We start from the raw sequence: 23,246 nt of genomic DNA, 5'->3' as shown, positions 1-23,246 counted from the left end.
AAATGTTCAAGTGTGTGTGTGCCTGTGAGTATCGGGCCCAGTTGTGAGATCTACTCACAATCGCAGATGGGTTCGAGCTCTTTCCATGTCCCACGACCCGTGCACTTCAAATCGAGTGACCCATTTATCAGGTATGTCCCTGCAGTACACGTGAAGGTCACGGTCATCCCTGCCCTCCAAGGCTTTTTTTGCTCGGTCACAACATTGACCATCTCGGGACACCCTGAAAGAAGAGCAAATTGGAAAAGAATAGATCAACTTTTTACATGCAGAAAGATCAGGTCAGTCTGATTGGGCTCACTCAGCCTAGGGTTAGAACAAAAAATGAAATTACCAAAACAACTCACTTCAAAAAAAAGTTTTTGAGCTTTTGAAAATTACTATGGGTTTTTTAGCGAACAACACAAAAATATATGCAGCTCATACAATCAAGAATTCATTCAGACTATTGATGTAGTCTACGGCTATATCCTGTTTCCACTCTGTTCTTTGTGCGGATATTAAAGAGACTGAAAAATGAAGATTTCCGGATTCAACACATGACATATAGGGGGCATTGGAGATAAGCATTATTTTGCTTTTTTGTGCCCGCCCCCTTTCCTGAATGTATCTAAAATATCAAAAAATTGCTGAATAAAAAACTCTAGACTACGGTAGCTGGGAAATGACATCATGCAATTTTATTTTTTCAAAATAATCTCGGAATTCCGACTTTTTATATCAATATGCAATTTTATTTTTTCAAAATAAAAGTCGGAATTCCGAGATTATTTTGAAAAAATAAAATTGCATGATGTCCTTTCCCAGCCACCGTAGTGCTTAACTTGGTTTAATTGGCACGAAACGAGAAAAGAAAAGTTGAATGAAAATGTGTGTGTGTTGACGGCACAGCCACTGACAAGACGTGAAGGACGTCAGAAAAAGTCGCAAACAAATTAATCCCAAAAAGAAAACCAGGAGAACCTACGAGCACGAGATGACTTCTTATTTCTCCCGTTGCCCCTAGGTCGGACACTGATTCGGCAGTGATTCCATCCTTTACCGGTGCACCCTGCAGGAATAACGAATTCATTGAAGAGGCTTCTGCCATCAACAGATGAATAACACCGAAGAAACATGCCTAAGGGAAGTCGTGTTGTAGGCCCTGTTGGCAAGAGGATGCTCTAGCCTGGGCTAGACGGAATGATTTCACCACTACAATACACTGGTTTAACCTTAATTAGTAAAAATTACTATTTTACAGTATTTTCTACTACTCTGGTACATGCCTAGTTCCTACTGTGCGCCTGAAATTAGTTTTTGAAATTTTTGAAATGGCGATTCTTAACCATGTCCATGGTTATTTTTTACCAATCAATAGTTTCACTACAATAATTAACATGTGCAATGTATTAATTTCACAGAACTACTGTTTACGCCGTAATGTGAGACAGATTTGCTCCCACACCGGCATTACAGCTGCAACATAGACTTCCTAAGAGTTTAACTTACCAACTGCATCAGTTGTTTGGCCTCCCGTACTCATGAAAGATGTCAAGAGCACAAGCACGAACAGTATCTTGTCCCTCGAGGCACAAACATCATACATAGCAGTCATTTTCGTTTGCTTCCAAGAGGTCGTCCGGTTAAGCACCGAGTGGTTATTCCGTAAAGTACCAAGTGGTTATCCCGCAAAGTACCAAGTGGTTATCCCGCAAAGTGCCAAGTGGTTATCCCGCAAAGTGCCAAGTGGTTATCCCGCAAAGTGCCAAGTGGTTATCCCGCAAAGTGCCAAGTGGTTATGCCGCTCAGTATAGAGTGGTTATGTCATTCAGTACCGAGTGGTTATCTCGTAAAAGCACCGAGCAGTTATCCCGTTTAGCACAGTGGTTTATGCTGTTCGGTATGCCGTGGTTCAGTACCAAGCGGTTATACCCTTCAGTACCGTGCTTTGGTTATCCCGTAAAGTGCAAAGTCAACAGAGTGTCCGTATCAAGTACCAAGTACAGTTTGTTTAAAAGTACCGAGCGCAAGCGGCGGTCGGGCCACTCCCATTCAGGTTGTGGATATTAGTATTGCGCGTCGTCGACTGGCTGATCGTTGGTCAATCTCACTGAGTTATAGCAGTGAGGTGAATGGTGTGCGGCAATTGATAGAGATAGTTTATGATACAGAGTCATCGGAGTCGCTTGTTGATACTTCGACACCCAATTTCGGAGGTGATGTCTTTAGACCACTATTCGTAGCAAAAGGAGCGAACGTAGCTCATCGGAGCCTGTTTTATGGGCTATGATGTTTTGTGCCCGCACATTTCGTTGTTCAGTCAATAGCCTACCGCCTGATGCCATTGGTCCTTTACCGCCTCGTTGAGCGAGGCTCGAGGGGCGGCGCTACTGGAGGAAGGATGAGAGGATGACGAAAGTGAACTGCATGAAACTCTAAAAGTTGCACACCTGAGGACGAACCGAACAGCCATGCAGTAGTTGAAATGTGACAGCTAGGGAAAAGGAAGTTATTACACTCTGTTTCCTTGCCTGAGAAAGGAGGAATCATCAAAATGACGCCATGGACTGCAACGTGGCAGGTATAACTGTTATTTGAGGAGCCAGTTTGAGTAACGACAGAATTATATACACAATTGTACATTTGGTCTCAGCATGTATCTTGGACTGGGTGATGCCGTATTTGTCAAACCAGGCACTGGTTTGACGTCACGACTGATGGATTTAATGAAACTGTGGAGTGAGACCTTTATATAAACCCAAACACAGAAGACGTCGATTCGAATATCTTATCAAATTGTATCAAATATTATTTTGAAAACTTTGCATGCTAGATTGACCAAAATAAAGAATAAAACGTAATACTCAGAGTTATAAGGAAGAAAGCACACTAATTAATTATCTTCTTTGTGATTGAATCGAAGCCTTTGAATATTACAACCAATTACCAAGTGCTGCCACCTAGGACCCGAGTTGTTTCTCTTTTTAGAAAATGTCTCAATAAAGTCCTTATTTTCAGAGAAACTGGGTGTGCGATCACTTTCAAAATGTCTTCTTTACCAAGTCAAGGGCCAGTTCAGTCGACAGCTGGGGCTGTGCCGATGAAAAATGATAAGGGTAGGTGCAATTTGAAGGAAGAAATGTGGAGTGAAATTTGTGATGTGTACAATGTTGAATGTATATAACATTGACATGCAATACATGCGTTTGAGTGTTACAATACAAATACATGATATACATTACATGGTAATGATGGTTAATAGTGTAGCCTTCACTATAATACATGCACTGTGCACTATTCATATATTTATATATTCATACAAGTGAACAAGGCGTCCGCTTGTGAACTGCATCTCGAAGGTTCGAGGCCTGCAGGTTACCTCTTAATTCCGATGCGGCCAGTCGGTTAGCAGCCAGCTACTGTTGTACGATATTGTATCACGATTGCCACTTCTGTGATATTGCCATTTAGATTTACGTCATCACGTTAATTCCCATTTAAAATGGTGAACCAACGCGGACTCTTCTCGCGCCGTGGCGATACAATATCGCGCAACGTTAGTTGAATATAGAGCAATAGCTAGGGTACAAACTGACTTCCCTCCGACAGGCCCAAGCCCTGCTGGCATAGATATCGGACTTTCGAACTAGAAGTAAAGCGCGTAGCCAGCAAGCCAAAGCTGGCTGGCCGGCCCTTTCATTGGGGGTGACACTATCATAAATAATCTTTACTTCATGTGCATGAACCGTGCTCACTGTAATTGAACTTGATTAGTTAGTCAGTTAGTCTCAGAGTGGTTCTTCTTGCTAATTTTCAGGTGACTTTGTGATGCAAAAAGTGAAAGTTCAGCGATATGTCTCGGGAAAGCGACCAGATTATGCGCCACAGGAATCAAGCGACGAGGAAGACTATGAATTTGGATTTGGAAAAAAGAAGCGGACTCTTCCGGAGTTGAAGACAGAGGCTGAGAAAGTTGACAGGAGGTTGAGACGTCTTCAACAGAGGGCAGATAGTGATGATGATGAGGACAGGTGAGAAGTGAAATAGTTAAATTTTTGAAAATTTCCAAAAAAAATAGAAAAAAATAAAAATTTCGTTAATTTCATTTTCGTTGAGTACGAAATTTCTTTCGGTTTTCATTTTTTCATTTTTTGCAAATCTAGGTTATTTGCAATATCCTCAAAAAAATGCCTGCAGGAATTTGGCCTTTTTACAGTACCATACTCCACATTGCATACCAGAACAGACCTTTACAGTTATGATCTAATCAATATCTGTCGTATAAGTCCTTTTAGGAAATTAATATTTTCAGTGATTACACTTGCCTGAAGTGAAAAATCAATTCGAAAGGATTTGAACGAAATCTGCCCTTTTACAATTCTTGATTTTTTTTTCCGGATTGCCCACCATTGGTTGGCGTCATTCTCAGCTCAGCAATATTTCCAGCCACTCTTTAACTAAGAAATAGACTAAGAAAGGATTTGAAACCAAAAAAATATCTGTTTAGCATTCTTGATATTTTCTTACAGGATTGCGCGTCATCGTCGCCTTCGAGAGCCAGAAATCCTGGTGCCTGGCGACTCGGATGACGATGTCGAGATGAAGAAAGTGAGCTCTGACGAGGCTGCTGAAGACTCCGATGACGAATCGGATAGTCAGGATCGCCGAGTGATGAGCAGACGTAAGGAGGAGGTGATGGAGGAAAGCGAGGAGGAAGAAGAGGAGTTGGATGATGAGGAGATCGAGAGGCGGCGTCTGCTGTTGAGACAGAGGGCTCAACAGAGGCTGGAGGAGGAGGTATGGAGGTGTCGCAAAAAAAAATTTTTTTTTTTTTTTTTTTAAATTTTTTTTATTTTCAAGAAACTGTAAACAGGGAAATTTCATTTGCATTTTCACTTCACGTTTTTAGCTACCATCAAAATTAGCCAGAACGAAATCCCACAAAAAACACTTGATTGAAATTGTTGTTACGGTGTTCTTAAAATGCGAAATTAAAAAAATTACACCATAGATGCAATTTTGCCGTGAATATTATCCAATTTACGGTATATGTTTACGATATGACTAGTATTAGTAGGCTTTGTTTTGTCTGCAGGAATGAGTTGCCAAAATTTATAAAAAACCTGGAGTTATATTGGCACTGATATTTGAAAACTAGTTTGTTTTCTTCAGGAGGTTTTAGAGAAGGAAGAGGAAATGTCTGAGGGAGAAAGTGAAGAGGAATCGTCAGAATATGAAGAGTATTCCGAGTCTGATGAAGAGATGGGCCCCAGGTTAAAACCTGTGTTCGTTAGGAAGTAAGTAATTTAAAAAGTAGAGAGATCATCCGTCAAAATATGTTTGTTTGCTGGAGCTGGGATATACAGCTTTCATCCCCTCCTGGGAATTTTGTCTGATGATGATGTCAGGACTATTGATCATGTGCAGGTGTCTCACTTGATCGGATGAGATTGTCCCTAACGGTCGGAAGTAGGTGGGGCCCTGTGTCTTGGTTGAGGTCGGGATTATTGACCCTGGTGGAAATGTTTAACTTATAAACGTGGTATTTCTGTGTTCCAGAAAAGACCGAATAACTATCCAGGAAAAACAACGAGAAGAGGAGAAACAGCATGAACTTGAGGTCGAGGCCAAGAAGATGGCCGAAGAGAGGAGGAGACAGACCTTGAAGGTAATCAGATGTTCTTATTGAGGCCACACCAATTTCATACCTTAGCAAGTCGGCTCACGGACGGTGCCACCGGCTGTAGGTTTCTCAACAACAATATGCAACATTTCTCAACAACAATATGCAAAATTTCTCAACAACAATATGCAAAATTTCTCAACAACAATATGCAACATTTCTCAACAACAATATGCAACATTTCCCAACAACAATATGGAACATTTCTCAACAACAATATGCAACATTTCTCAACAACAATATGCAACATTTCTCAACAACAATATGCAACATTTCTCAACAACAATATGCAACATTTCTCAACAACAATATGCAAAATTTCTCAACAACAATATGCAAAATTTCTCAACAACAATATGCAACATTTCTCAACAACAATATGCAACATTTCTCAACAACAATATGCAACATTTCTCAACAACAATATGCAACATTTCCCAACAACAATATGGAACATTTCTCAACAACAATATGCAACATTTCTCAACAACAATATGCAACATTTCTCAACAACAGTATGCAACATTTCTCAACAACAATATGCAACATTTTTCAACAACAATATGCAACATTTCTCAACAACAATATGCAACATTTTTCAACAACAATATGCAACATTTCTCAACAACAGTATGCAACATTTCTCAACAACAATATGCAACATTTTTCAACAACAATATGCAACATTTCTCAACAACAATATGCAACATTTTTCAACAACAATATGCAACATTTTTCAACAACAATCTGCAACATTTCTCAACAACAATATGCAACATTTCTCAACATCTTGGAGCAAACTATAGTCACTTTAAAAAAGTTTTGAATGAATTAAATAGGTAAATAATTGTTAATTCTTGCAGATGGTGGAAGATGCCACCAGAGCTGAGATGGAGGAGGTAAAAACCGTCAATGATGCCATCGATGCTGTACTCACTGATGAAGAGAATGATGAGGAGGAATATGAGGCATGGAAGGTCCGGGAATTGAAACGTATCAAACGCGACAGAGAAGAAAAGGAAATGTAAGTCTCGACTTTTGAGATCCGAGGGGGGTCGGCCAATCCCCCTTTGGGTGTTTTCCCTCTTGGGGTGTTTTCCCTCTTGGGGTGTTTTCCCTCTTGGGGTGTCTTCCCTCTTGGCGTGTCGTCCCCTTGGGGTGTTACAAAGAGTAGCCCTGCCTTTTCAATTTTCTCACTTTCACAAGTCACTGATGCATTTCCATTCATAGCAGGGCTTTGCATCCTGCCTTTCTGAGGCTGTGCCCTTTTCTGCGCCATCATGGCAGATTTTCTAGCTGAAACACGGTACATGTAACATGATGGCTCAACGGTTGAGTGCCAGCCTTGTGATCAGGATGTCCCGGAAACAGGTTTCAATACTTAGTAACTCTCAACTGGCCTGAAATGTCCTTGTGTGCGCTAGATTGTGGCAGCCCTTGGTTCTTATCAATGGTTTCTGGATAGGCTGGCGATCAGGAGGTCCCAGAAACGGGTTTCGATACTTTGTAACTCTCAACTGGCCTGAAATGTCCTTGTGTGCGCTAAATTGTGGCAGCCCTTGGTTCTTATCAATGGTTTCTGGATAGGCTGGCGATCAGGAGGTCCCAGAAACGGGTTTCGATACTTTGTAACTCTCAACTGGCCTGAAATGTCCTTGTGTGCTATAAATTGTGGCAGCCCTTGGTTCTTATTAATGGTTTCTGGGTGGTTGGGTATGATGTCTGCAATTGAAAAGCGGTTTGAGACAGTAGATAGTACAGTGAAAAGCGCCATATGATAACTCACTATTATTATCATTATCATCATTATTAACACTGTATTGTCTTTTATCTTTGTGTGTTCAGGTCAGAGAAGGAAAGAAGTGAACTCGACGCCATCCACAACATGACTGAGGAAGAACGGCGTAATCTCTTCAAACAGAAACCCAAAGAAATCACAAACAAGGCTTCAAAAGGAAAATACAAATTTTTACAGAAATATTATCACAGAGGTGCATTTTTCTTGGTAAGTTTTGGAGAAGTTGGTGGTATAAGTATTACTTGTATGAACTAATATATTGAGTTGAGAGCTTGGACATTATTAACTCTATAATTAATATTGGGCGATTGGTGATGTTAAGTAGGAGGAAACCTACGCTGTCCAATGCTGGTGTTGCCCTATCTGTCACATGAGTATACCGGGACAGGGAATTGAACCTAGGACATCAGATGTGACAGCCGCTGTGTTCAATCGTTGCGTATATTGCCTCAAAATAGGAGCAGTGACAAATTATCTCAATGGTTTTTTTCAGGACGAAGACAAGGATATATTCAAACGGGACTTTGCGCGTCCAACGCTGGAAGATCACTTTGATAAGACGATTCTTCCCAAAGTTATGCAGGTGAGGATCTCTGTCGGTTTGCTGTGGGTGTGATCAAGACTCGCCTATTCACTCATTCATTTGGGAGACTGGCCTCCTTAGCCCTGATTGGCAACCAATCTAGGAGAAGGAAAACTCTGTTATACATGTAACACCAATCTTCCTGAAGACAGAATTGCTGGGCCATAGAATTATGGCGCCTTACAACAGTTGCTTTGCTTGGAGTGACAAACCAAAGACCAAAGCAGTTTGATATTTACTATACCGCATGAGGTGTAATCCATCAGTGCGTGTTTCATTTCATATCTAATACATTTTTCACCTCAATTTTACAGGTCAAGAACTTTGGACGCTCAGGACGAACTAAATACACCCATCTCGTCGACCAGGACACTACAAACTTTGAATCGCCATGGATCTCGGAAACCGCCCAAAATCTCAAGTTCCAGTCGAACAAAGGTGGAGGAATGAAGCAAATATTTGATCGTCCAAGCAACAATAAGCGTAAATGAGGAGCGTGACATGGCAGAGGACTGTTTATATTTTGACGATACAGATTGCATTTGCTGGGAACAGTGTTGGACTTGTGAAGGACAGGATTATGGCCCTGATCAGCGTTTTGCTGCTGAAGCTATTTATGGCCTGAACGGCCAAGTGCTGAGCAGCAGGGACATTTATTGAGAGCTGAAATATGTTCAAAGTGTTGCCATCTGTAGGATTTGGGCCAAGCTGATGTTTCCCACTGCGTAAAGCATGTTGAGGGATGCCACAGGCCGATCACATGACGTGCTGTGCACGTCATTTGCACTTGAGCGGACTTGGGGCACGACGTTCTCTGCACGTCGCAGTGAAAAGGTCAATGGGGAGGCTGAAGGACATTTTGAACATGTCATGGTAGTCGATCGGTGGAATGTTGAACTCTGAAGGCAGTTTTTGACAGATCATGGTATTGATCAAGTGGACAGTTGTCACAAGCGTGCATTCATGGAATTTCGCAGTTTTGGACAGTAACGAAAGAATTCCTTGATACATATGAGGGAGTTGCTGCTATTGATTGAGATATAACTGCTGACTGGAGCAGTTCCTTGTAGATCCTAGCCAGATGAAGGGGGTGGGGGATTCATCCTTTTGGAATGTCTCTTGTACATACATTCGCTTTAATTTTCAATAAACTTATTGTCTATACATGTACCTGTTGTCTATGTTCTTCTTGTTTCACTATCAAAACAAAAACAAAGATAGATTATTTACTAAACAGCATATGAAGAACCAGACGGACAAAACCATTGGTCAGACAGGGGAGTCCTAGTACTACATGTAGTGCATTGCATTAGTACTACAAGTACAGGTAACCCCCTATTGGGCAGTACCATTCACTCATTCCTGGGAACGGATGTCACCTATTTTAGGACACTAACTTGGCTGGCCTCAAGGGTCTTTATCCCCCCCCTTCAAATATTCCACAAAAAGGCATTTTCGTCGATTGTGGAACAGTATCACTTTCTGTTCTTCAACAAAGGTCCAGCTGATCACATAGGCCTTTGTTGTATTGGGGAGTGTCCTATGGAAAGATATATAAAGCCTTTCTTATTCTTTCTGTGTGCTCGGAGATTCTATGGTGTAACATGTAGCTAGGATTTCAATTCGTCCCAAATATTGGTCTCCTTTGAGGACTAAGTCACAAAAACAACCGAGGTCAGTTTACCCTTGGCCACTTGGAGCAAATGCTAGGTTAATATAAAGTTTTGATAATGGTTACCAACTTGTGCCAAAGGGTATTTGCAGAGATGCACAAATTTCTTTTCTGCATTTGTTTGTGTTCGGGTTCAGTGTCTTGCTCTTTGAGAAAATGATGAAACAGCAGTGATCCTGACAAGAGTAAAACCCACAACCTCCTGATTTTGAGCCCTGCTTTCAAAGCACTGTGCCACTTGTCGATCATCTTATTAACACGGAAGGCAGGACACATCATGTGACCCGTCTCGACAAAACCAGGCACATGTCGCACAGAAGATGAGCCTAGATGACACCCGGAGATAATGGAAGAAATTGGTGTGCTCATATTTCACAAAAGGCAGACAACAGAGAAATGAACAAACAGTCCGTCTCAACCTGCCAAGCTCAGTGCGACATGCGCCTGGTTTTGCTGTGACGGGTCACATATATTCCTGGTGCAAGTGTCGATATACTGTGAGAAAAGAGAGACCCCTATTGGTGATTTGATGTAACTTACTTGTACCTACCTGGCTCCTGCCAACAGAGTCCCTTTACAAGACCAAGGACATGAGATGGACAAAATGAGAGCAAACAAGGTGTGGATTCAATTCATTTATTTAAACATGAATTGAATAACAGGACACAACAAGACTTTTTTATTGCAGTTTTTAATAAAACCCAGCAAACACAAGCACGGCAAACAAAATCATTAGAAAAATGTCTCCAATTTCCCAAAGAGACCAAAATCCAGAGGCAGGACACACCAAAAACTCGAAGAATGTGGAGAAAAGTTATAAACCCAAGGGAAAAAGTTCAAAAGCCCCCAATATTTAAACCCCCGACTAGTTCTAAAGTGACTTTTGAGAAGAGAATGAACTTCTGCACTGTTCTGGGGAAAATCAAGTATTCTTGAAAACGTAATGAGGGTATAAAAATGGCCAAAATATCAATCACAACAGGATCTTTTGCAAGTAAACATAAAAAGTCTGGTTTTCACATAATTGAGGTGTCAACAGCTTTGGGATGAAAACTATCTAGCAGTCGTATCGATTGTGACCAATGAAATATTGAAATAATAGCACATCTGAAAGAACCAAAGTAAGAGGCATACAAATTGTCATCTGCTAACTGAAAACCAGGTAATGTTTGCTAAGCCAAAAGTTCACGATTTTGCTTATTTTTTCATTCGGCGTCGACTGAATTCCACGTTTGATGCCGAAGATTTAATTGTTGATACAATACAGTTGAAATAAATGAGTTTTTAAACTCATTAGCATTCGAATATTTGCGTTTGCCTCCTAAATCGCAAAAATAAAAACAGTTACGAATTTTACCCAGCTTGCAGTATTCTTGGAATGTTTCTACATTTTATGTAGAAAATGTGCAGCACACAGGGGATTATCATCCTCCTGGCCCTCTAAATCCCTCACCCAAGTTGTCCCTACCTCTGCCTAGCACAATATGTGTTGGCGCTTTGATAAAAACAAATTCTTCTTCATCTTTTTCCTTCTCAAGTCCAACAGTCATATGAACACACCAAATAACAAAACCAGGATGACTTACCCCCCCCCCCCCTCCCCGACCAGATTTCAGTATCACATAAACCTCTTCAAATGATGCACTTTCTTATCCGTGCTTCAGTTTAAACCCCTACCGCCCCGCAGCATTTTTAACCCACTCTGATATGGAATTCACCGGATAAAACTCTCCCAAGCCCTTTAACGGCAAACTTGTCCTGCTCCTTGGAAATATGGTACGTAGCATACCACAACAAAACCTGCCGTACCAAATTTTCAAACATCGGAAGTACACTTTTTCTTAACACGTTGCATAGATGCATCTATACAATATAATTACAAAAGATAGTATGAACACAGATTTAACCCACTGACTGGGTGCACTGTAGATTAATGGCGTCATGTGAATTTCAGGCAGCTGTCTTAAATAGTTGGTTGGTAACCGACCTCCTGTATAGACACCCCGGAGAAACCATTCCCCAGACTGCCATGAACCTGGCCAGCCTTCCAGCTCGCCGAGCTGGTCTGTCCCGGGAAAGGAAATAGTTGAGAAAACATTGTTTAAAAAAAAAAAAGATTCATCTTTAAATTCAACAAGATTATTTTTTAACACCCAGTACATGCCTTGCAGGCATTGCTGAATAAAACAACACAAGGGAAGCCTTTGTTTTTTTGCCCTGCAACATGTATGATAATTCGATATAAAAGTAAATAGTTTACAGTGCACCAGCTAGGGTTTTAACCTGTTTATTTTAAAGGAAATTCAAGTAGAAACTGTCCAAAGATAATCCTGACCAACTGTTTTCTTCTCCACCGTGTCACTCCCCGCACTGTTAGCATTGTAATATTGCATAGAGCTCGATCTCGAAAGTCAGGTCTGTGTTTGGTTTGATACTGAGGTAAGGGTTAAGAAATTGTTCAACTGATTTGATTTGCTAGAAGTTGAAGTTAGTCGAACTGAATATGGAATGGTGATCTACAAATATCAGCAGCCACGTCTCTGAGGATCTGCAGCCACGTCTCCGAGGATCTGCAGCCACGTCTCCGAGGATCTGCAGCCACGTCTCCGAGGATCTGCAGCCACGTCTCCGAGGATCTGCAGCCACATCTCCGAGGATCTGCAGCCACGTCTCCGAGGATCTCCCCCCTCTCCGAGTCGAAGCCAACCACCTCTCCACGCAAATCTAACATCCGACTAATTGAAGAGGTTCCTGCTCATTCCATAAGCTGTATCTTGATCAGAATTGATTGCCATGGCCAAAATTGAAAAACTATCAGCAGACCATCAAGTTTGCTTTCAAATGGCCCAGTTGGAACCACATGCCAGCCCAGTTTACACAACATGGATCACTTCTAAAATCCAGGATAGCAGAAATTCCTCTTCACCTGTTGATCTTATGAGGGCCATGTCAGTAGACCTCCAGGCAGCAAGGTGTACTAGGTCATGGCCCTGGCAAATATACATAACAAAGACCCTGCAGGACCCATAACTTACCATGCCCTGGCAAATATACATAACAAAGACCCTGCAGGACCCATAACTTACCATGGCCCTGGCAACTATACATAACAAAGACCCTGCAGGACCCATAACTTACCATGGCCCTGGCAACTATACATAACAAAGACCCTGCAGGACCCATAACTAACCATGGCCCTGAATTCTCATAACAATTTCTTCACAAAAAGGATACCTCCCCTCTAGACCTTTCTTTCCATAACACCACTCGGACTTGATGATAAACTCGGACTTCTCTCCCGAGCTCATCGACTTCACTGCCTCATCCCACTGCAAAGATGAAGAGATACATTTACAGCAATGACCAAGAACTCCCAACTCTTTCACTGCGGGTGACGTGCATGGTACGTCACGTAAGCAGTTCCATTTCGTGCCGGTGACGTGCATTGCACGTCATAACCAATTCACCATCGTTTCGGCCCACCCTCTCTTAACACGCCAAACTGGGCACTCCAGGATTATTAGTTTCATCCGAATAGTACAGATGGCGACATTTTTGAATAGTTTTGACCATTTCGATATAAGTAAGCTTGACTGATCATTATTGGTATCCATTGTCAGCCCACGGCAGCGCGAGGTGAAAAATGGCTGCAGCAGCTAAAGGGTTAAGTTCTTCTGCTGCTTTGATTGTACAGTGGAACCCCGGTCGGCGACCACCTCAGTAACGCAACCACCCCGCGAACACGACCAAAATTCTCCGGTCCCGAATGGTTTTCTCTCTAATTCCCATTAACTGGCCCTCGCTAACACGACCACCCCGGTACCCAGACCGCGACCACCAGCTTGGTCGGTCCCAAACTGCAAATTAACCCCGCTAACGCGACCATGAGGCCTAATTGCCGTAATCAACCATGACCGCATCGTATCAATTGGCACCTTCTCGCAAATCCGTGTTGATAATTAGCACCTCGAACACATGGGAATCCATATGAAAATAAATGATGTGTAAGTGAGTTTGATCAAATGTAAACGCAAATAAAATGAAGAATAAACTTTCTTTTCGACTCACGGTTTGTGTTTTCATCATTTAGTATTAAATGATGTCAAGAGGCATGCACACGTAGTTTTTAGGACAAATCAATTATGTTGATTAGTAAGAGTACCGATACTCAAAGTAAAGAATGCTTACTACGTCGTAATGTTGATAAAATACGTTATTAAAAAGATGATTTAATCAGTACCAGTTCAAATTGGCTGAAGTTAAAGCAGGAAGACATCAGGAAGAATTCTCAACATCTTCTCACATCACCTCTCTCAATGTTAGCGGGAATATTAGCTTGACATCAAGAAGGGCAGCTGCTGATGGTGTGAATTACATGCTTGTTCTAATTAGCATGCTCAAGTTTTAATGTAATGTTTGGTCTAATTAGCTCTCGTCAGTTTATTTACTCATTTACATAAGTTGCAAATTAAACGCAAAACACTCAAGAAAATGATTTTTTATTCGTAATATACACACAAAATTATCGAATCACCCGGTGGCGTAGTCATTCATGCATGTCAATGTACACACAGCAGGACGATGTTTTGGCGGGAAAACCTACTTATGATTCTTAAATTCACTAACGCGACCACCCCGGTAACACGACCACTTCGGCTTAGTCCCTTGGGTGGTCGTGTTACCGGGGTTCCACTGTATTTGTATAGTTGTTGACACGAAATTATCCAAGGATGTCAGTTTCAGCTTGGCGTCAGTGTCGATTTCATAGCAATTATTGAAGCAGTCTTAGATCGGCGAATCTAGAGTATCATTACACTGTATAGATTTCTAATCTTACCCCCTTGATTACTTTACCAGAACCAACTTTGAATCTTAAGGGGATTTTCTTGGTCTTCTTTGCTGAAAATTTAGAGAAAATAAGACTTGAGTAACAAACTACTGGGATTACCTCCCAAACAACTGGCTATCATCTGAAAATTGACTGCAGACACATTGCAAACAACGATACCACCCTTCTATAACTATAAACCAAAAGCCACCTACTGAAATTTCTGGTGAAAATAAGACGTCAAATATGCCTTCAGACTGACGTGTATCTCGTCAAGGTACATCCGATCAAATTTTTCATCATTAGGCAATAGACATCACTAGATTTTTAGCTTGATATTGAGTATTCATGTCCCAGATATTGGGTGATATGAATAAAGACTAGCAAATGCTTTTACTCCGGTTTTGTACAGAAAGGCCTAGTGTAAATGTACATGGAGATTTAGATAAAAGCATTTGCTAGTCTTTATTCATATCACCCATTAAATAGACAAAACCCATCAGCATCAAATAAAAGCCAAGTTTGATATCCCAAAAGTATAAATATGCACAATCTCAATCTGCGCACATTTTTCAAGCTAGGGTCAAGCATTGGTGTGCAAAACAAAAGAGAGAGAAATAATTGTCAGAAATCACGCTAAAATGTGTCAACAGAATAAGAAGATGGCCTCAACTTTAGGCAGAGTTGGTTTCATTACTGTAGGGGAGTAGAGCAGCGGAGTGGCAGGGGTTTTATCGCCAAAGAACACGACCTCACATTGATGTAAGACGCCTTCAAACATAAATTTTGAATTGAATTACGATTGTTGTGAAGCGCGAGCGTTGTTAGTTAGTCTGCGGGGCGAATGGCTCATCCCCACTGCTCCGCGAGCTCCATTGGCTTCCTGTCAAGGCAAGAGTCATTTACAAAATTCTGACTCTTGTACACAAGACAGTAGTGAGCAGTGGGGTCCGATGTACCTGTCAGATTTGCTAGTGGCGACAAGCGGCACGTTCAACGCGCTGAAAATCAGTAGAACTAAGTCCAGGTGTGGTGACTGCAGCTTCTCATGCTGTGGCCCATACCTGTGGAACAAACTTCCTTTTTCCATCAGAGCTCTGCCAGAAACATCATTTAAGAGGCAACTCAAAACCACCTTGTTTGAGGACTATTTGGGGGGGGGGGGGTGGCGCCTTGAGCGTGGTGGACCACGGAAAGGCGCCCTATATAAGTACATGTATTTCTATTCATTCCTTCTATTCTCCTCAGCCCGGAGTTTATCCTGGATTTCATAGTGTTAAGCGACTAGGAGTGTATCCCCCTGAACTGAATCTTGTTATATCATCATGTCAGATTTGCCTTCAGACTGACGTGTATCTCTGCAAGGGATATCAGATCAAGTTTTTTCATCATGAGGCAATAGACATTACTAATACTTGACTTTAACTCTCATGACCCACATATCACTTAGGCAAAACCCTTTAGGATCAGATTCAATAGGCCTAGTTTGATATCAGGCAACATAGTTCGCCACACTAGGCAAAACCCTTTAGGATCAGATTCAACAGGCCCAGTTTGATATCTGGCAACATAGTTCACCACACTAGGCAAATCCCTTTCATGCCTTTAGGATCAGATTCAATAGGCCTAGTTTGATATCTGGCAACATAGTTCGCCACACTAGGCAAATCCCTTTAGGATCAGATTCAATAGGCCTAGTTTGATATCTGGCAACATAGTTCGCCACACTAGGTAAAACCCTTTAGGATCAGATTCAATAGGCCTAGTTTGATATCTGGCAACATAGTTCGCCACACTAGGCAAAACCCTTTAGGATCAGATTCAATAGGCCTCGTTTGATATCTGGCAACATAGTTCGCCACAGAGTTCTGCAATGGACACCACCAGGAACCAAGGGAAATTGAAGGGGAAACCTAGGGGAGGACTGTGGATCTGGAAAGGCAAGCACTAAACAAGACAAGGTAGGACTAGGAGTTGCCAAGGGGTCACAGGGCTAGCTGGTGCGGAGTCGTGGACCCCTTATGCTCTCCATAGAGATATTTGGCAGTTAAAGGGTCAAGATAATGATTCTTTATAACTTTTAGCCTGGCCTTGGCTTCCGACTATAATCCCCATTTCAACCTTTTGCCGAAGATCAGCTGCATTCCAGTGATAATACAGGCAATTTGCATCAGTACTAGAATCTGACTGGACCTGACGATATTGATCTGAGGCAACTCGAGAGCCTGGTAACTTGATATTCTGATATCAAGAATGACTTATTTGAGCTTGCTACCTCTGCATGTCACAGTTGCCTTCAGACTGACGTGTATCTCGACAAGGTACATCAGATAAAATTCTTTCATCATTAGGCAATAGACATCACTAGATTTTAAGCTTATAAATATTTAGGCAAAATACTTCGGAGTCAGACTGCAGCTAAATTCGATATCGCTTGGCAACAGATAGGCTAGCGCCATGGTAACGCTAACTGCACTGCCATATTGCTTGCCAAGGCAGCAACCCGAGTAGACTTGAACCTTGGACCCAACAAACTAGGCCTCGAGGTGTACGTTTACTTACTGCTAGTGACATTGGTATCAAAGACGTCTCCATTTGGTAATTTTCCTGTATACCAGACTTCAATGGTGTCGCCTTTCTTTGGATAATCGCGCTTGTTTCCCTTCTTGAGAATTCGCTTTTCATACTTTGGAGGACCTTCCTCGGGCTGCACGCAGAAAAAAAATCAGAATGACAGGATAACAGAAAAGAGACGTCCTTACCATTCACCAATAGCATATTATCACACACGCTGCACTTCCCAGGATCTCATCCAGTTGCCTTCAGACTGACGTGTATTTCGGCAAGGTACATCAGATAAAATTCTTTCATCATAAGGCAATAGACATCACTAGATTTTAAGCTTGATATCAATTATTCACGACTCGGATATCATTAAATTTAAGCAAAACTGATCAGGAAATCGTGTGTAACATTGTTAGCACTGTTTAGGCAGTTTTCACTGATAAATATTGTGATAACTAAATCAGACACTCCACAAATGATATTGTAATCACATCAGTTCATCAACCCATGTGCCCATGTGCCACGGAACCGATGACCGTGGCACACATCCTGACAAGATGTGCGAGATTGGCAGCTCTGAGAAAAGACATCTGGCCAGAAGGTACCAGCCTACAAGACCAGCTCTATGGAGACCTCCAACAGCTGCGAAACACCATAGAATACATCAGAAGATCGGACTTGACTGTCTAGAGCGAACGAGAAGAAGAAGAAGATCAACCACTTCATTTTCTGATGTCTCAATTTTAGCATATTTCTGTGAAATGACATCATTTTTAGGCGCGACGCGGTATTTACTCCACTGCGAAGGGGTAGGACTGGGCTCATGCAGGGACACTTTTAACAACAACCGATGGTTCAGACTCACCTCTTGCACAGTAAGTTTCTTCGTGTCTTCAGTAATCGTTTTCACATCAGCCGTCTTCTTCTGCGTCGTGTCTTCCTCTCCCTCCTTCCTGAACGCCTGTGGACAAAAAATGGAGAAATCAACGGACGACCTGCGTAAATAAAATTCGGCCATTTTGAAAAGACCTTTTATACCATGGAATAGGAGTACAAATAGACAAGCTTATTCAAGCAATTTACTTGAAGCTGTGCATGTCTTCCAATTTTCATGATATGTGACCCGCTCTACCAAAACTAGGCGCTTGTCGCATCTGAACTTGACAGTTTGATACGGACTTGTTGTTCATTTCCCTATTGTAGACCTTTTGTTGAATGTGACCAAATCAGTTTGTGATAGATTTCACAAAAGGTCTACAATAGGGAAATGAACAACAAGTCCGTATCAACCTGTCAAGTTCAGATACGACAAGCGCCTAGTTTTGGTAGAGCGAGTCACATATTTTGAATGCTTTCGGTGCTGATTGATTTAAAACATGACTTCAATGTCATGGTAAACTTACGCTGCCTATGAAAAGGCCTTTTCAAAATAGCCGAAATTTGTTTTCGCAAGCTGTCTATTAAACTTTTATGTCATGGTAAACTTACGGTGCCTGTGAAAACTCCTTTTCAAAATGGCCGAAATTTGTTTTCAAAAGCGGTCTATTTGAAAGGGGATTTCACATGACCAGTGATTCAGCTTACTTATACATTTTCCCTTTGGGGGGGGGGGGCCTTTGGGTCAAATTCGAAACATATATTTACCTTTTCTTCAAACAATTTATTGTGGTCCTCAATCAGTTGAGTTTTAGATTTCTTCTTGGCAACGTTGGCTAGGGATCCCTTGAGACCATTCGTTTGCATGAACTGAAGCAGAATGAAATTGCATTATTGCAGATCATGCTAGTGTCCGGTTACTTAGTAAGAAAGAGCAATATTTGTACCACCGTTCTAAATTAAATACCACTCAAGGGCGGATCCAAGGGTAGCCCACCCACCTGAACCCCCTATTTTTCGACCACTGAAAAAAGATAGAACGTTTTTTCCGGTTGGACTTTGAGAATGTCCCCACAAGTTTGAAGTCCTGTTGCCACGATGATGGTGTTCAGAGGAATTTTTTGCAAACAGATAATACCATAGAGCAATTGGAAATATATTACACCAAAATTAGCCATCCCAGCTGAACTGAAATGGCCCTGCATACAACAGACTCGCTTGTTGATGATGATCTCAAGTTTTTCATATGCCAGAATACCAATATTTAGCACTTGGAGAATAAATCTTTAAACAGTGTCCGCTTCCTTTGCATTTTTGAGGTGGAAAAAAGAAATCAAGGAGTCTCATTTTTACCCCCCCCAAAAAATATTGGCTAATACATGTATTTATAAAGACTAGTAAATGCTTTTACTACAGTTTTCTACAGAGATGGCTAGTATAAATGTACATGAAGTTTAAAGTAAAAGCATTTATTAGTCTTTTATGAATATCAGCCATTGTGATGGAAGATGTGGAAAAATGAAATTAAGGAGTCTCATTTTTACCCCCCCCCCAAAAAAATATTGCCTAATATTTATAAAGACTAGTAAATGCTTTTACTACAGTTTTCTACAGAGATGGCTAGTGTAAATGTACATGAAGTTTTAAGTAAAAGCATTTACTAGTCTTTTATGAATATCAGCCATTGTGATGGAAGATTGGAAAAAGACATTTTTCCATTAAAAGCCTAATTAAAGAACAAACCTGGAATGAAGCAATTTCCTGCAGATATCCACACAGCTCCTTCTTGCTGACCCCATCGCCTGCCAGCTGCTCGGGAGTGTACTTCGGTGTCACGTCATTGTCTGCCATGGCTGAAATGGACGAAATTTATTCACATTCGATTAAGGGTTGACCAGAGGCACAACCATTTTGGCTAGAACTTGAAAACCTAAAGCAATTAGAACTCTTTCACAACGAAGTGAATGCCAATTTCAAGGGTAGGAAAAGTTGAATAAATCGCTCGGCGGTTCCAGTTCCCTTTAAGAATACAACAGCTGCAGACAAAATTAAAAACTATTATTCAGACTATTATATAAAAATCCTTTCATGATCAATCAGTATCGACAATCACTCAAACCACCCATCAAAATACAATAGGTATTTCGTTCACCTGGTGCAAGTCATTCCAACACTTGAATGACACTTATGCACAGGTGGCGGGTCTTTCTGCACACCTGCAGGGCCCAGTGTTCTCCATGACAGGTTGTAATAAGGATATTGTGATATTATAGAACTCTCCATGACTTAATTTCAATTCTGTCCTAACTGGCAGCAAAATCTTTCCAGGAGCCCCAACAATAAATCAATTACCAACTCTATGAAGCTGTCCGGGTGCTAACTTTTTGTCCGAGTGCTAAAACCGAAAAATGATTTTGTCTGGGTGCAGCACCTGAGAGAGCATAGACGTAGGCGTAGAGTAGGGCAGGGCCAGGGCAAGGGGCCGACTCAACAACTGAAGAATTCACTGCCGCTCTTTTGCTGTATAAATGCCCTTTAGGCCTATTAATTTCGTCACTCTAATTGAGGCTAAGTCGCTCCTAGAATAGAACCATATACCATAGATAAACCGACAGAACACGATAGTGCCGGACACTATTTCCTGGGGGACATTTTCTCTTTCTACACTACACTGAACATTGGAGGTAAATGTTGGGGACTGAAATTGGAAGTGAATTATTTCTTTTTCCATTCATAAATCATCGATAAACAATGAAAATACATATTTCATCTTGACCACAACAATCTACTCTACAACCATGTCTAAGTTACCTTAAGTGTTTTCAACTTCAAAACATGCAAAAAGGTGAAAACAAACAGATCCACGTGCATGCGGTGCGGATTTATAAATTCTCAAACTCGGCAACCCTCGCTGTGTATTCGGCAATGTACAAAATCGTATGGAGGAATGCCGATTCATTTTCTATGGGGCGCCATATGAATATTTTTCCGCGGTCAAAGTGGAAAGAGAACGTTCTCTTTATTCACAACGACAAAGATCGTCTTGTAAAAAAGTTATAAATTTCACCAATTTATCTTAAAAAACTACAGAATGTGACTCCGTTTCAGCCAAGTCAATAAACTATTCCTCAGAAACTCTCCCCTCATCAAATATCCATCCCCCCCCCCCGGCATCTAAGGCATTTTCCATTAGTTGGTGGGGGATGGTTAGGAGATAATTTTTACAGGGCTGGTTTCCTCATGCTGTCGCTGAGACGCTCTTTACTTCCACTCTCCTATCTCTAATACTAGGCGCTTGGTAAGGCAGCAGTTACGCGCTATATCTAGCTAGCTAGCAGCTGGCCAATCAAAATATATTGAAAAGAGTTCCGTGGAGCTCGAACCTTCAACCTTCCCTTCCCTACTGGCTTGCTTTGGCCATCTGGATCGGTATTAACGTATCGGAAGGACAACAAGTTGAAACCATAGGCCTGCCTGAAATTCACAAACCAGGTCCAAAAGTGCCTTGGAACACTGGTGAAAATCATTGGAGATCAGCATAAGTGTGATACTTCAAGTGGTGGAACATAGGGGCAAGCAGGGATGGCAGCGGTATTATAATAATAATAATAATTTATTATATTAAAAGTGCTTTTGAATGAAAATCATTTGCAAAGCACTGTACAATTTAAAAAACAACACATACTCAAAGAGAAAATTGTACATAGAGATTAAAACATTCTTAGAGATTAAAACATTTAGGTGCTGGTGTCGAAGTGTTCAATAAAAAGGTGAGTTTTAAGGTGTTTTTTGAAGGCGCTGTTGCCAATGGGATCACGCATCCAGGCCGGAAGTGAGTTCCACAGCCTGGGTGCCCAGTTCCCCAGGCAAATTCCGAAGACGCCCCTTATCAATCTGACCTGGTAAATCCCACGCCTAAGTTGTTCCTTTAAATGAAATGATGTTGTCCTTCCGAGAGACCATCTCCGTACTATAGTCTCTTATGTCTTCTCTGCAGGCTCAAAGCAAGGTGCTCCCAGATGGTGGCGGTGTTGATATCAAGTTCAATGGAGTCTTCCAGGCCTTCGCCAGATCTGTCCAGCAGAAAGGGATTCTTAGTCTTTGGAATGGTCTCACACCAACACTTATAAGGGTAAGTGTAGAAGTGCCTATAACAACTTTACAAAAAAGAACAGAAAAGGACATGTTGGGCCAAATTCATAGAGGGCGTTTAGCGCAAAACAGCGTTTAACTACTGAATAGACAGGTTCAGGTCCGTCATGTAAATCTTCACAGAATATCAATAGGCCCTGAAACTGATTAGAGAGAAGTTACCCACGTCTAAACCTTAAACGTCCTTGATGAATTTGGCCCGTTATTTTTTTCGACAATTTGGAATAAAAAATAAAGTGATACAGGCCATTTTGACCTTCTTGCTCTTTTTGACGTTGTCCTCATGTTGATTTCAGATTGTCCCTCAAGCGGGCACCATGTTCATGGTGTGGGAGGCGTGTAGAAGACTCTTTATATACAACAACGGCTACACCACCAGTCCGTTCCTCGATGAACCGAGGCCAGGGCTTGACCAGTCTCTCTCCCCGGAGGAGCTGAAGCGAGCGCGGAGGAAACAAAAGGATGTGATGTACTCCAGATGATGCAGGAGAATCCTTGGGAAGGACTGTGGTCCTTATCCAAAGTAAGCCCGGAAATATGTCCGATAAATTTCATTGCTGTTGTCTGTCAGTTTCTGATTTCTGAAGCGATAGGCCAGCAGATATGCCAGACCAGATGGTTTGGAATATAAGACAATTCAATTGAGCTGTGATAGACTATTCTGAGACACACTGTGGTTGTGAATAACTTATGTTAAAACAGGTCGGCGTCTTTGGGGAAGAGCTTTCCCATTGTCTGGTGGTCAGATGGAAAATGACATGTTCAAAGACATACAGTCTTGTTCCTAGCACATGTCCAGATTGAAGCAGGTCTTTCCTGCTATACTCATGTTATGTCACTCTGGTGAAGTTTTACGCAGTGCAATAAATTAATTTTTTGACAACTTCGTATCCTTTTTCCTCTCTACTTTCTTCAAGATACTAGACATCACCCTCATAGCGGGCTCTAGATGGCCAGTGCCTGATTACGGGGAGGTCACTCAACGATTCGTCCCGGCTCATGCTGGGATGAATCGAGGATGTGCTCTCTCTGTCGATAAATAATGATCTAAATGGCCCGCGATCATACAGCCCCTGGCAGGCAAGCTTCCACCCTCCCTACTTGTTT

The 23,246-nt window shown here is 41.6% G+C and overlaps 2 protein-coding genes and 1 long non-coding RNA gene across 3 annotated transcripts; 2 read left to right on the top strand and 1 right to left on the bottom strand.

Moving 5' to 3' along the window:
- Nucleotides 1-2,941: 2,941 nt before the first annotated feature.
- LOC135492206 (microfibrillar-associated protein 1-like) lies at nt 2,942-9,216 on the top strand. The gene is made up of 9 exons (XM_064778498.1): nt 2,942-3,098; nt 3,800-4,013; nt 4,512-4,779; nt 5,155-5,279; nt 5,542-5,650; nt 6,529-6,689; nt 7,511-7,670; nt 7,957-8,046; nt 8,361-9,216. Exons 1-9 carry the CDS (start codon nt 3,029-3,031, stop codon nt 8,535-8,537), a joined length of 1,374 nt encoding a protein of 457 aa, XP_064634568.1. The 5' UTR covers nt 2,942-3,028; the 3' UTR covers nt 8,538-9,216.
- Nucleotides 9,217-10,340: 1,124 nt separating this feature from the next.
- Nucleotides 10,341-20,894, bottom strand: LOC135492097 (peptidyl-prolyl cis-trans isomerase FKBP3-like). The gene is made up of 8 exons (XM_064778273.1): nt 20,799-20,894; nt 19,731-19,840; nt 18,756-18,857; nt 17,977-18,072; nt 17,109-17,253; nt 14,556-14,617; nt 12,953-13,047; nt 10,341-12,152 (listed from the first exon to the last, which is right to left on the bottom strand). The coding sequence occupies exons 2-8, from the start codon at nt 19,836-19,838 to the stop codon at nt 12,092-12,094; spliced, it is 669 nt and encodes a 222-aa protein (XP_064634343.1). The 5' UTR covers nt 19,839-19,840; nt 20,799-20,894; the 3' UTR covers nt 10,341-12,091.
- A 218-nt stretch (nt 20,895-21,112) lies between these two features.
- Nucleotides 21,113-23,022, top strand: LOC135492709 (uncharacterized). The gene is made up of 2 exons (XR_010448104.1): nt 21,113-22,119; nt 22,436-23,022. It is a non-coding gene; the product is annotated as an uncharacterized LOC135492709 (long non-coding RNA).
- The last annotated feature ends 224 nt before the right edge of the window (nt 23,023-23,246 follow it).

This window comes from Lineus longissimus, chromosome 8 (assembly GCF_910592395.1).
Source record: "Lineus longissimus chromosome 8, tnLinLong1.2, whole genome shotgun sequence".
NCBI classification, from domain to species: domain Eukaryota; kingdom Metazoa; phylum Nemertea; class Pilidiophora; order Heteronemertea; family Lineidae; genus Lineus; species Lineus longissimus.
The sequence above is the reverse complement of the archived record's forward strand: the minus strand, read 5'-3'. Positions and strand labels throughout refer to the sequence as shown.